Source organism: Bos taurus, chromosome 7 (genome assembly GCF_002263795.3).
Source record: "Bos taurus isolate L1 Dominette 01449 registration number 42190680 breed Hereford chromosome 7, ARS-UCD2.0, whole genome shotgun sequence".
Lineage (NCBI taxonomy): Eukaryota > Metazoa > Chordata > Mammalia > Artiodactyla > Bovidae > Bos > Bos taurus.
Window position 1 is genome coordinate 9,281,219 of NC_037334.1, and position 15,523 is coordinate 9,296,741.

Genomic DNA, 15,523 nt, shown 5'->3' on the forward strand with positions numbered 1-15,523 from the left:
TAGTCATCCACCTGTAAAAGAATGAAACTAGAACATTTTCTAACACCATACAAAAAAATAAACTCAAAATGGATTAAAGACCTAAATGTAAGATCAGAAAGTTTAAAACTCCTAGAGGAAAACATAGGCAAAACACTCTCTGATGTAAATCACAGCAAGATCCTCTATGACCCACTTCCCAGAGTAATGGAAATAAAAGCAAAAATAAATGGGGCCTAATTAAACTTAAAAGCTTTTACACAACGAAGGAAACTATAAGGAAGGTGAAAAGACAGCCTTCAGAATGGGAGAAAATAATAGCAAACAAAGCAACTGACAAAGAATTTATCTCAGAAATATGCAAGCAGCTCATGCAGCTCAATTCCAAAAAGTAAACAACCAAATCAAAAAATGGGCCAAAAAACTAAAAGGACATTTATCCAAAGAAGACAGACAGATGGCTAACAAACACATGAAAAAATGCTCAACATCACTCATTATCAGAGAAATGCAAATCAAAACCACAATGAGGTACCATTTCACGCCAGTCAGAATGGCTGCTATCAAAAAGTCTACAAACAGTAAATGCTGAAGAGGGTGTGGAGAAAAGGGAACCCTGTTACACTGTTGGTGGGAATACAAACTAGTACAGCCACTATGGAGAACAGTGTGGAGATTCCTTAAAAACTGGAAATAGAACAGCCATACAACCCAGTAATCCCACCGGTGGGCATACACAGGTAGGAAACCAGAATTGAGAGAGACACGTGTACCCCCAATGTCCATCGTAGCACTGTTTACAATAGCTAGGACATGGAAGCAACCTAGATGTCCATCAGCAGATGAATAGATAAGAAAGCTGTGGTACATATATACAATGGAGTATTACTCAGCCATTAAAAAGAATACATTTGAATCAGTTCTAATGAGTTGGATGAAACTGGAGCCTATTATACAGAGTGAAGTAAGGTAGAAAGAAAAACACCAATACAGTATATTAATGCATATATATGGAATTTGTAAAGATGGTTACGATGACCTTATATGCAAGACAGTGAAAGAGACACAGATGTAAAGAACAGACTTTTGGACTCCGTGGGAGAAGGCGAGGATGGGATGATTTGAGAGAATAACATTGAAACATGTATATTACCATATGTGAAACAGATCACCTGTCCGAGTTTGATGCATGAAACGGGCACTCAAAGCTGCTGCACTGGGACAACCCAGAGGGATGGGGTGGGGAGGGACGTGGGAGGGAGTTTGGGAGGGTGGATACATGTACACCTGTGGCTGATTCATGTTAATGTACAGCAAAAACCACCACAATATTGTAAAGTACTTAGCCTCCAATTAAAATAAATAAATTAGTTAAAAAATTAAAACTTCTGTGCATCAGTTGACACTATGAGAGAGTGAAAACATTGAGAGAAATGGTGGGCTGAGGTCCTTGCACAATTCATATAGACCCCATGGGTCTCAGTGTTTTCATCTGTCGAATAGAAACAGTAATACCTTATTTTCAAGTGGTGATGTGAAGAATATATGATTAGAAAACATGAGAACTGTTTTTGTAAACTCAAAAATACAAATTCTTGGTAAGATTCACAGTGCCAGGATCTCTCTATGACCTCTGTGATTTTTTTGATGTTTTGCATTATTTGTGCGTGTTGCAAATCCCAGGAATGATTACTTTTAAGGAAATTCTCCAATCTAATGTAATCCTTATACTTTACTTTTATGACTACATAAGACGTGTATTTACTGTTTTCTATATACAGGGGTGGCTTTCCAGGTGGCACTAGTGGTAAAGAACCCATCTGCCAATGCAGAAAGATTCGGGAGATAAGCATTTAATACCTGGGTTGAGAAGATCTCCTGGAGAAGGGCATAGAAACCTACTCCAGTATTCTTGCTTGGAGAATCCCATGGACAGAGAAGTCTGGTAGGCTATGGTCCATAGGGTCTCAAAGAGTCAAACGTGACTGAAGCAATTTGGCACACACACACACACACACACACACACACACACACACACACACACACATAGAGGGGTACTAGGGTTGATATGGGTTAAATGATGGTCCTGTGACTCTGGTTAGCTTGTGCGTCTGTGCTTCAGATCCACAGTTACTGCTTATTGAGCTTAACACAGGACTATACTCTTCCTTAAGAGTTTGTGCATGAAAAAGCCCATGCTGCATGGACAAAATAGGTGCTCAACCCAGGTGGAGAATAAGAAGATAGTTATGTATGAGAGTCAAGATGAGAATAGAAATGCAATGAGCAGAAGTAAGAGGAAGACATTCTTTCATGACAGAGGAATGTCCTGAGTGAGTTTAGATGTAAACCAGTGTGAGTCATAGGATATCACCTGCTTTATACCCAATTGTCCAGTATGATAGGAATGTGCTGCTCAATGAATCAATCAGTGAAGTGCTCTGGGGAAATGCATGATTTTACCTCACTATGTTTAGAGGGTTCCGACATGGCCCTGCTGGAGAGTGTGTACTCCTCAGACTCAGTTTTCTTTTTCTTGATCACTTTGAACCATATATTGTATTGCTCTTGCACCTGTAGAGACAAAGCATGCTCTGCATCAGCTCTCAGAGAGAAATGAGGATGAGAAGAGTCCTAAGCAGGAGTCAGACAGTGGTACCTGCTGGCTGAGGAGGCAGTACACCAGGAAGATGAAGAAACCTTGCAGGCTGTTGATGATGGTGAAGAGGTAAGCCATGACGTGGGGAGCTGGTCCCACCTGCAGGATTCCCAGACACCATGTACATCCCAAGATAAAGAGCTGAGCTGTGGCTTTAAATGTTAGCATCCTGAGTAGGAGGACAAAAAAGATTCACTATGCACCCTGACCAACACAGTCAAGTCCATCTCTTTTCAACTCAAACAATGTCTCTGACTTAGTTGTGGCCAATCGGATGTTTACTGTGAAGGATTATCTAAAAGAAATTTTTTTGTTGTTGTTCTGGAATGGCATATTATCTTAGACTGAAGTTGGTAGTGAAACTTCATAATGTGGCTTTCAGTAATAGGATGAATATCCCAAGTTTCAATTAACTAATATTACTGTGGATGTTCTGTGCACATGGCTTTGTGCTGGCCCTGAGCATTAAAAATAAGAAAGGCAAGATTTCTGATTTCACAGACCTTACCACCTTTTGGGAAGACAAATACAATGGTCAATTATACTTGTGAAATTGAAGGTCCCTCTGCCCTGGTCCCTCCAATGATTTCCCTATCTTTTCCATCTCCATGAATTGACCCACAGCATGCTTTGTCAGATGATTCATTCTGTGTAAAGGAAAAGAAAGCAAAGGATATCCTTGGCTTCTTAGAAGATATGATATATAGATAATCAACCTGACTTCACCAGGTAGAGCAGGGCAGATAAGGGTAGTGGGACGAACATGAATAAAGACATGGGCATGAAAGGGAATGCTGGGGCCTGTGTCAGGTATGTAAGTGATTTATAAGGATATACATATTCTCAGGACTTTTCTTATAGTGTCATGGTGGTAATCCCTGTTTACCAGAACAAAATCAATTTCCTTTGTAGCTAAAATAGTTCCATTCTCGGGTTAGAGATGAATGGAATATTTTTGACTTAGGTATCAGCAACAAAACAGTATTCAAGCTTCCAAGAGGGTGGCTGAACTCCTCCTCTCAAGTCCCCTTGAAACCCTGTGAAGGGACACTAGAAGCTTGGAACTCTATGTCCTTGCTCCTGGACCATGCTTTTTATGGTGTGGGGTTGGGGGGGTGTGGTGGGGTAGGGTGGTGATGTGTACCTCTGATCCATCTCACCTAGTCTTCCGGAGAGTGGACACATCACTGTTGAGTGAGGAAAGCTTCTTTTTCACAATCCAGAATGTTATCAGGAAGAAAACTAAATTAATCTGCAGAAACATCACAAGGGATATTAAGTGCATCCAGATCTGCTAATCCTTCCCTGTGGCTCATCCAACATCTAAATCAGCAGGTAGGAAGGGTTTGTATTTCATAACAGTGATAGAAAACCAGACTGAACACCAGTAACTCACTTTGCATGGGGATTTACATGTTTAAACACCGAGAGTGCTATGTCTAAGGAAATGCTCCTTCCTGGTTTTAAAATGGGAATTTCTGCATCCCGGGACCCTCTCATTCCTCAGCTAATTGGAATAATTGGTCACCTTGTCCATAGCCCTCTTTTTGCTTGTGGTTTTAATTCACCCTCAGCCAGGGAGGAAAGATCCTCTGATGTCATCCATTACTCACAGAGAAGATGGTGCAGACAGGGCCAAGAAATGTCCATACAAATCCTTTCTCTGTGCTGAGCCAGCATCTAAGAGAGGTGGTTGAGAATCAAGAGTATATTAGCCTTTGTGGATAAAGAATTGATAGATGAACATATCTCTCATTCCTCAAAGTTTTTCCTAACTCCTTTATTATTTTATTATTAATTATTATTATTATCATTTTTTGGTCAGAATATTTCACATAAGATCACCCTTAGCAAATTTCAATACACAACACAATATTAGCTATAGGCACTATGTTCTATAGTAGACTTTCTGAACTTATTATTTTGCATAATTGAAAGCTATGTATGTCCTTGATATTAGTAAAGGCCATGGGTGTGTACTTATTCCCAATTTGTCAGGTTATACACATTAATCATGTGCAGCTTTTTTTCCAAGTAAATCACAATGTAAAAAAGTGGTTTTAAATAAATATAAACTTATTTTAAAAAGCCCTTTTAAGTCTTGGCCCTCATATGCTGGCAGAAAGAAATGTACATGTTTTAAAGACAATAATCAATAAACATTAATTTATGGTTTATGAGACAAATATTGAGTCTCTCTTTCTCTATTAGGGTCAGTTCTTGGCTCTGAAGATCAAGTATGATTAAGAGAGCGATCTCTTTCTTCAAGGAGTTCCTAGCTCTGTAGGCTTATTGATAGTTAGACAATAGAAACAATCAAAATGATGAAGCTTATGATCAAATATGAGGAGTTGTGGGAACATGTAGGTGGATCTATAACCTAGTCAGACCTGTAGGAGGTTCTGATACTGGGAAGGGTTCCCTGAGAGAATTCTGTTGTGTTTATGATGAGAGGTGAAGGATGAGTAGATGTAGATGGGGTGAAAAAATTGGGGACAGCCAAGAAGGGAGAGAGAGAGTGAGAGAGAGAGAGAGAGAGAGAGAGAGATAATAACAGTAAGCCTGACACTGCTATGGCAGGCTCATGTGCGTTAAACAAGTTATTCCTCATGACGACATACGTAATCAAATGATTACAGATCAGGCATCTGAGGCATAGGGATACAGAGTCAGTAACTGAAGTTCACACTGATAGAAATTATAGAATTGGTGCTTGGTCCTAAATAGGAACTGTGTGCGATTTGGGAGATGTTAAGACCACGCTAGTTGGATCCACCAGGAAGAACCAAAGAGAGAGTTACAGAGACAGGGGTTGACATACTGCAGCCTGTGGTTCACACTGGGTTGCTGTCTGATTTTGGAAATGCATTTTACTGGGTCAGAGTTACACTCATTTTCTTATATCTTTTCTGTGGCTGCTTTTGAACTACAAGGACAGAGGTGGAAAATTGCAACTGAGACTGTTTGACCCACAAAACCAAAATATCTACTACCTTGTGTTTGTAGGGAAAGTTTTCTGACTTTTTGCTAAACTATCTAGAAAGGCCAGTGATTCAGAAACCATCTGATGCAGGTCGACATCAGTTTTTACCAGCATAAGAATTTGTTGTGAGTTGCTAAGTTATGTCTGACTATTTGTGACCCCATGAACTGCAGTACGCCAGGTTTCCCAATCTTCCACTATCTCCCTGAGTTTGCTCTAACTCATGTCATCTAGTTGGTGATGCTATCCAACAATTTAATCCTTGTCACACCCTTCTCCTGCCCTCAATCTTCCCAGAAACAGAGTCTTTTCCAATGAGTCTGCTCTTCACATCAGGTGGCCAAAGTATTGGAGCTTCAGCTTCAGCATCATCCTCCCAGTGAATGTTCAGTGTTGGTTTCCTTAAAGATTGACTGATTTGATCTCCTTGCTATCCAAGGCAGTCTCTAGAGTTTTCTACAGCACCACAATTTGAAAGCATCAGTTTTTGGCATTCAGATTTCTTTATGGTCCAGCATAGAAATTTGTTGTGAGTACCAGTGTGCATTTTATCACATCTCTACCACCAACAGCCTAATTAAAAAATGGTACAGGACTAACGAGACATTTTCTAAAGAGGTCATAGAGATTATCAGCAGGCACATGAAAAATGTTCAACATCACGAATGTCAGGGAAATGTAAGTCAAAACCACAGTGAGACATTCCAGCACACTTGTTAGAGTGGGTCTTATCAAACACGTGTGTAATAATCACTGTAAGTGAGAATGTGGAGAAAAAGGAATTCTTATACATTGTTGCTAGAAATGTAAACTGATGCAATCACTATGGAAGACAGTACTGAGACCTTCAAAAACATTAAGAATAGAACTACTATGTGATCCAGCTATCCTGTGCCTGGGTAATTATAAGGACTACAAAAACACTAACTCAAAATGATGTGCAGACTTTTATGTTCACTGCGGCATTATTTGCAATGGCAAAGATATGGAGGCATACTAAGTGCCTATCAAAGGATAAAGAAGATGTGATACACACACATACACACCAGCCATGTAGTACTACCTAGCCATAAAATGAGGAAATCTTGCTAATTGTTACAACGTGAATGGATGCTGGGTTTATTATGCTAAGTGAAAGAAGCCAGATAGAGAAAGACAAATACAGTCTGATTTAATTCACATGTGGACTATGACAAATCAATAAACAAACAAAATAAATGAACTGCCTAAACCAAACAACTGCCCTCTCCCTATAGAAGAAGATAATAGAGTACTGACAGAAGAGAAAATATGAGTTGGGGAGAGGTGAAATGGGCAACTGTATTGTAATGGATGGAAACCCAATTATCAGTGGTAAACAGGTTGTAGGGTATACAAACATAGAAATATGTCCTACACATAAAACATATACAGTGTTGCAGAACAATATTGACACAATGAAAAGAATATATCAATGGAGAAAAGACAATCTTTTCAGTAAATGGTTCTGGGAAAACTAGACAGCTACACGTAAAGGAATGATATGAAACACTCCCTAACATCATATACAAAAATAAATTCAAAATGCATTAATGACCTAAATGTAAGGCCAGACATTATAAAACTCTTAGAGGAAAACATAAGCAGAACTCTCTTCCACATAAATTACAGCAAGATCTTTTCCCCCCATTCTTCTCCTAGAGTAATGAAAATAAAATTAAAATAAAAAATTGGACCTAGTTAAACTTAAAAGCTTTTGCACAGAAAAGGAGACCATAGTGGGGTGGTCCTAAGATGGCAGAGGAATAGGACAGGGAGACCACTTTCTCCCACAAAAATTCATCAAAAGAATATTTAAAAACTGAGTAAATTCCACAAAACAACTTCTGAATGTTGGCAGAGGACATCAGGCACCCAGAAAAGGAGCCCATTGCCTTCGAAAGGAGATAGAAAAAATTTAAAAGACAGAAAAAGAGACAAAAGAGGTAGGGACAGAGCTCCATCCAGGGAAGGGAGTCTTAAAAAGAGAGAAGTTTCCAAACACCGGGAAACACTCTCATTGCCGAGTCTGTGGCGAGCCTTGGAACCACAGAGGGCAACATAACTGGGAGGAAAAATAAATAATTAAACCCCATAGATTACGTGCCCAATGGTAACTCCCCCAGCAGAGAAGCAGCACAGACGCCTGCACCCGCCACTAACAAGCGGGGGCTGGGCAGGGAGGTGCAGGCTGCATTGCTTAGAGTAAAGACCAGGCCTGAATGCCCCAAGGTCAACCTGAGGGAACTAACTTGGGCTAGCAAACCAGCCTGTGGGATAGCTATCACATGAAACACCCTAACCTAAGACACCACCAGGCCCGCTCACAGAACAAAGGACTGCCTAGAGCTATGTGAGGGGTCCTAACCTAGGACACCATCAGGCCCACTCACAGAACAAAGGACTGAACAGACCTAGCCAGCTGCAGACCATCCCCCTCCGGTGACAGGCAGCCAGAGCTGGAAGGGGGCAAGTGCAGCCCCAGAGAGACATTATCTACCAAACTGTAAGCAGGCTTCTTTGCTAACTAAGACTTCTTGGGGTTCTGGATGGTCAACATCCACCTGAGAAGGTGCGCCAGTTGTACACCCAGAAAACCGAGTGGCAGGGACGGGGGAGGCAGTAAGTCACAGCGACCACGCTCGCCAAACACCTCATCACCTGAGCTGCTCGGACCTGGGAAGGGCACAAAATGAGGCCCAACCAAGTCTGTGCCTCTGAGGACTACCCGAGTGCCTGAACCTGAGTGCCTTAGACCTGGGAGGTACATGCAGGCAAGGGCCGGCCTTGGACGGTTCCCAGCGGAGCAACCTAAAGCCTGAGCAGTGTAGACAGGGAAAGCACACATGCTGTGAGTGGGGGCAGGCCCAGTTTGGCTGAGACACTGCGAGCACACGCCAGTGTTATTTGTTTGCAGCGTCCCTCCCTCTCGACAGTGCGATTGAACAAGTGAGCCTAAAAAAGTGTCCACCACCTCCCCCTTGTGTCAGGCAGTAAATCAGACACTGAAGAGACTAGCAAATGGAAGAAGCTAAAATAGAGGAAACCGCCTTGGAAGTGACAGGTGTAATAGATTAAAACCCTGTAGTTAGTACTGACTACATAGGAAGGGGCCTATGCTGCTGCTGCTGCTAAGTCACTTCAGTCGAGTCCAACTCTGTGTGACCCCATAGACGGCAGCCCACCAGGCTCCCTTGTCCCTGGGATTCTCCAGGCAAAAACAGTGGAGTGGGTTGCCATTTCCTTCTCCAGTGCATTTAAGTGAAAAGTAAAAGTGCATCAAAACTGGGCTGGCTGGTGCACTGGAATGACCCAGAGGGATGGTATGGGGAGGGAGGAGGGAGGAGGGAGGAGGGTTCAGGATGGGGAACACATGTATACCTGTGGCAGATTCATTTTGATATATGGCAAAACCAATATAATATTGTAAAGTTAAAAATAAAAAAAAAAGGAAATGTGAAGTCTCTCAGTCATGTCCAACTCTTAGCGACCCCATGGACTGCAGCCTACCAGGCTCCTCTGTCCATGGGATTTTCCAGGCAAGAGTACTGGAGTGGGGTGCCATTGCCTTCTCCAAGGAAGAGGCCTATAGATCTTGGGAAATATAAGCCGGACCAAGAAACTATCTGAAAATGAACTGACCCCACACTGCCCACAACACCACCAGAGAAAGTCCTAGATATATTTTTACTATTTTTACTATCATTCTTTTTAAAACAATTTTAAAAATGTTTAAGTCCTCTATTACTCCTTTAATTTTCATTCTTATAACCTACTATTGCTTTGCAAAAAAAAAAAAAAAAGAGAGAGAGAGAGACCCTATTTTTTAAAGCAAACTTCATATATAATTTAAAAAAATAATTTTTGTGACTTTTTTTTCTTTTCTTTAATACTGTATTTTTGAAAATCCAACCTCTACTCTAGATTTTTAATATTTGCTATTTGGCATTTGTTATCAATTTTGTACCTTTAAGAACCCAATCTTCAGTACCTACTTTACTTGGGAGTGAGATTACTGGCTTGACCGATCTCTCTCCCTTTGGACTTTCCTTTTTCTCCATCAGGTCACCTCTATCTCTTCCCTCCCCCTTCTTTTCTCTACCCAACTCTGTGAATCTCTTTGTGTGTTCCAGACGGTGGAGAACACTTAGGGAACTGATTACTGGCTGGATCTGTCTCTCTCCTTTTGATTCCCACCTTTATCCTCCTGGCCACCTCTGTCTCCTTCCTCCCTCTTCTCTTCTCTGTATAACTCTGTGAACATCTCTGAGCGGTCAAGACTGTGGAGCACACATAAGGAAGTGATTACTGGCTAGCTTGCTCTCTCCTCTTTTGATTCCACCTCATCTCATTTGGGTCACCTCTAACTCTCTCCTCCCTCTTATCTTATTCATGTAACTCTGTGAACCTCTTTGGGTGTCCCTCACTGTGGAGAAAATTTTCATCTTTAACCAAGATGTTTTATCAATGGTGCTGTATAGATGGAGAAGTCTTGAGACTACTGTACAAATAAGACTGAAAACCAAAAGCAGGAGGCTTAAGTCCAAATCCTGAGAATACCTGGGAACTCCTGACTCCAGGGAACATTAATCAACAGGAGCTCATTAAATGCCTCCATACCTACCCTGAAACCAAGCACCACCCAAGGGCCAACAAGTTCCAGAGCAAGAAATACTACACAAATTCTCCAGCAACGCAGGAACACAGCCCTGATCTTCAATATACAGGCTTCCCAAAGTCACTCCAAACCCACTGACATCTCCTAACTCATTACTGGACATTGCACCCCAGAGAGAAGAAATCCAGCTCCACCGACCAAAACACTGACACAAGCTTCCCTAACCAGGAAACCTTGACAAGCCACCCGTAAAACCTCACCCAAATGTGAGGAAACTCCACAATAAAGAGAACTCCACAAACTGCCAGAATACAGAAAGACCACCCCAAACACAACAATATAAACAAGATGAAGAGACAGAGAACTACCCAGCAGGTAAAGGAACAGGACAAATGCCCACCAAACCAAACAAAAGAGGAAGAGATAGGGAATCTACCTGATAAAGAATTCTGAATAATGATAGTGAAAATTATCCAAAATCTTGAAATCAAAATGGAATCACAGATAAATAGCCCGGAGACAAGGATTGAGAAGATGCAAGAAAGGTTTAACAAGGACCTAGAAGAAATAAAAAAGAGTCAATAAATAATGAATAATGCAATAAATGAGGTCAAAAACATTCTAGAGGGAACAAATAGTAGAATAACCAAGGCAGAAGATAGGATTAGTGAATTAGAAGATAGAATGGTAGAAATAAATGAATCAGAGAGGAATAAATAAAAATGAATTAAAAGAAATAAAGACAATCTCAGAGACCTCAAGGACAATGTTAAACACACCAACATTTGAATCATAGGAGTCCCAGAAGAAGAAGACAAAAAGAAAGACCATGAAAAAAATACTTGAGGAGATAATAGTTGAAAACTTCCCAAAATGGGGACGGAAATAATCACCCAAGTCCAAGAAACCCAGAGAGTTCCAAACAGGATAAACCCAAGGTGAAACACCCCAAGACACATATTAATCAAATTAACAAAGATCAAACACAAAGAATAAATATTAAAAGCAGCAAGGGAAAAACAACAAACAACACACAAGGGAATTCCCATAAGGATAACAGCTGATCTTTCAATAGAAACTCTTCAGGCCATGAGGGAATGGCAGGACATACTTAATGTAATGAAAGAAAATAACCTACAGCCCAGGTTACTGTACCCAGACAGGATCTCATTCAAATATGAAGGAGAAATCAAAAGCTTTACAGACAAGCCAACGCTGAGAGAATTCAGCATCACCAAGCCAGCTCTCCCACAAATTCTAAAGGATCTTCTCTAGACAGGAAACACCAAAAGGGTGTATAAACTTGAATCCAAAACAATAAAGTAAATAGCAATGAGATCATACTTATCAATAATTACCTTAAACATAAATGGGTTGAATGCCCCAACCAAAAGACAAAGACTGGCTAGATGGATACAAAAACAAGATCTCTATATGTGTTGTCTACAAGAGACCCACCTCAAAACAGGGGACACATACAGACTGAAAGTGAAGGGCTGGAAAAAGATATTCCACGCAAATAGAGATCAAAAGAAAGTAGGAGTAGCAATACTCATATCAGATAAAATAGACTTTAAAAAAAGGCTGTGAAAAGAGACAAAGACACTACGTAATGATCAAAGGATCAATCCAAGAAGAAGATATAACAGTTATAAATATATATGCACCCAACATAGGAGCACCACAATATGTAAGACAAATGCTAACAAGTATGAAAGGGGAAATTAACAATAACACAACAATAGTGGGAGACCTTAATACCCCATCACACCTATGGATAGATCAACTAAACAGAAAATTAACAAGGAAACACAAACTTTAAATGATGCAATAAACCAGTTAGACATAATTGATATCCATAGGACATTTCACCCCAAAACAATGAATTTCACATTTTTCTCAAGTGCACACGGAAGCTTCTCCAGGATAGACCACATCCTGGGCCATAAATCTAGCCTTGGTAAAATTAAAAAAAAAAAAAAAATGAAGCCATTCCAAGCATCTTTTCTGACCACAGTGCAGTAAGATTAGATCTCAATTACAGTAGAAAAACTATTAAAAATGGCAACATATGGAGGCTGAACAACACGTTGCTGAATAACCAACAAATCACAGAAGAAATAAAAAAAGAAATCTAAATATGCATAGAAACGAATGAAAATGAAAACACAGCAACCCAAAATCTGTGGGACACTGTAAAAGCAGTACTAAGGGGAAAGTTTATAGCATAGCAATACAGGCATACCTCAAGAAACAAGAAAAAAGTCAAACAAAGCAGACCATAAACAAGATGAAAAGACAACCATCATAATGGGAGAAAATATTTGCAAATGAAGCAACTGACAAAGGACTAATCTCTAAAATGTACAAAGAGTTCATGTACACAGCTCTCTCTCTCTCTCTCTCTCTCTCTCTCTCTCTCTATATATATATATATATATATATATAGAAACAGCATTTTGTGGTCAAATGTTCATATAGTTAAAGCTATGCTTTTTCCAATAGTCATGTATGGGTATGAGAGTTGGATCATAAAGAAGGCTGAGTGCCAAAGAATTGATACTTTCAAACTGTGGTGTGGGAGAAGACTCTCGAGAGTCCCTTGAATTGCAAGGAGATCAAACTGGTCAATCCTAAAGGAAATCAACCCTTAATATTAATTGGAAGAACTGAGGCTGAAGCTCCATTACCTTGATTGCTTGATGTGAAAATCTGACTCACTGGAAAACATCCTGTTGCTGGGAAAGATTGAAGGCAGAAAGAGGAGGAAGTGGCAGATGATGAAATGGTTAGATAGCATCACTAATGCAACTGATACAAACTTAAGCAAACTCTGGGAGATAGAGGAAACTCAGAGGGCAACATAACAACAACAAAAAAAAAATTTACCACAGAATACGTTCTGAACCTCAATTACTAGCAGAGAAACAGCTCAGATGCTGCTCAAGTCCACCAGCAACTAGTGGGGGTTGGGTGTAGAGGTTTGGGCTGGTGGCTGGTTCTTAGGGTAAGGACTGGATCTGAATGTCCTGTGGACAATCGGAGGAGGCTACTATAACACAGCAACCTAAACCATGTGAATGCCAGAGAGACAAAGAAAATCAAAGGACCTTTCCTGCAGGAAGGCTCAAGTGCTGCATGGTGACACCTGGTCAGCTCACAGAACAAATATTGTGCCCTAGTGAAAACCAAAAAGGAGTAAGCTGCTGCCATTTATGACCCTCTTTCCCTGGAGGCAGAGAGGTAGGACTGTGACAGCCAGAGCTGGAATGCAAGGGGCTGCTGCAATCTTGGCCCCAGAGACTGCATTTCCCATCAAACTGTGAGCAGGCTGTCAGTCGATAACCATGTCTTCCTTGGATCCTGGACAGTTCACATTGGCCGGGAATGTCACAGTCTGAGACCAGCTCCCCAGAGGAGAAACACAGCACACCTGGCATAGTGCCCTCTTCGTGCAACAGAGAAATTGGGCAGCTTGGACCAGGGAGGTGCATAAGATGCATGGCCCACCCAGGACAGTGTGCTCGCCAAGCACCTGGTCACCTGAGTTGCTTGGACCTGGGAAAGGCACAAAATGCACAGCACACCTGGGTCTGAGCCTTATGGAGGCCACCATCATCCTGATACCAAAACCAAACAAAAGCCACAAAAGAGAAAACTACAGGCCAATATCACTGATGAACATAGATGTAAAAATCCTCAACAAAATTCTAGCAAACAGAATCCAACAACATATTAAAAAGATCATACATCATGACCAAGTGGGCTTCATTTCAGGAATGCAAGGATTCTTCAATATTCTCTAATCAATCAATGTGATACACCATCTTAACAAATTGAAAGATAAAAATGGTATGATTATCTCAATAGATGCAGATAAAGCCTTTGACAAAATTCAATATCCATTTATGATAAAAACTCGAGAAAGTAGGCTGCTGCTGCTGCTGCTAAGTCGCTTCAGTCATGTCCGACTCTGTGTGACCCCTGAGACAGCAGCCCACCAGGCTCCCCCATCCCTGGGATTCTCCCAGGCAAGAACACTGGAGTGGGTTGCCATTTCCTTCTCTAATGCATGAAAGTGAAAGTGAAGTCGCTCAGTCATGTCCGACTCTAGCAAACCCATGGACTGCAGCCTACCAGGCTTCTCCGTCCATGGGATTTTCCAGGCAAAAGTACTGGAGTGGGGTACCATTGCCTGGGAAAGTAGGCATAGAAGAAATATACCTCAACATAACAAAAACTATATATGACAAACCCACAGCAAACATTCTCAATGGCAAAAAACTGAAAGCATTTCCTCTAAATCAGGAACAAGGCAAGGGTGCCCACTGTTACCACTACTATTCAACATAGTTTTGGAAGTCATAGCCACAGCAATCAGAGAAGAAAAAGAAATAAAAGGAATCTAGATAGGAAAAGAAGTAAAACTGTCACTGTTTGCTGATGACATGATCCTCTACATAGAAAACCATAAAGACTCCACAAGAAAATTACTAGAGTTAATCAATGAATATAGCAAAGTTGAAGGATATAAAATTAATGCACAGAAATCCCTTGCATTCCTATATACTAATAATGAAAAATCAGAAAGAGAAATTATGGAAACAATCCTATATACCATTGCAACATTAAGAATAAAATACTTAGGAATAAATCTGCCTAAAGAAACAAAAGATCCATATATAGAAAAATATAAAACACTTATGAAAGAACTCAAAGATGACACAACTAGATGGAGAAATATGCCATGTACTTGGAGTGAAAGAATCAATATAGAGAAAATAAGTATACTACCTAAAGCAATCTATAGATTCAATGCAATCCCTATGAAACTCCAATGCTGTTTTTCACAGAACTAGAAAAAATAATTTCACAATTTGCATGAAAACACAAAACCCGTCAAGTAGCCAGAGGAATCTTGAGAAAGAAGAATGGAACTGGAGGAAACAACTTTCCTGACTTCAGACTATACTACAAAGCTACAGTCATCAAGACAGTATGGTACTGGCGCAAAGACAGAAATATAGATCAATGGAACAAAATAGAAAGTCTGGAGATAAATCAATGCACATATAGACACCTTATCTTTGACAAAGGAAGCAAAAATATACAATGGAGAAAAGACAGTCTATTCAACAAGTGGTGCTTAGAAAACTGGTCAAACACCTATAAAACAGTGAAATTAGAACACTTTCTAACACCATACACAAAAATAAACTCAAAATAGATTAAAGACCTAAATGTTAAGACCAGAAACTATAAAACA

At 40.4% G+C, this 15,523-nt stretch overlaps 1 protein-coding gene across 1 annotated transcript in view; it reads right to left on the reverse strand.

Moving 5' to 3' along the window:
* The window catches only part of LOC107131239 (adhesion G protein-coupled receptor E2-like), a 66,021-nt gene that overhangs the window by 14,656 nt on the left and 35,842 nt on the right, over positions 1-15,523 (reverse strand). The window contains exons 15-18 of the mRNA XM_015471937.3: positions 4,252-4,318; positions 3,799-3,890; positions 2,639-2,807; positions 2,443-2,553 (exon numbers count right to left, since the gene is read on the reverse strand). Of these exons, the coding sequence (XP_015327423.3) occupies positions 2,443-2,553; positions 2,639-2,807; positions 3,799-3,890; positions 4,252-4,318 (439 nt within the window). The remainder of the gene's footprint in view (positions 1-2,442; positions 2,554-2,638; positions 2,808-3,798; positions 3,891-4,251; positions 4,319-15,523) is intronic.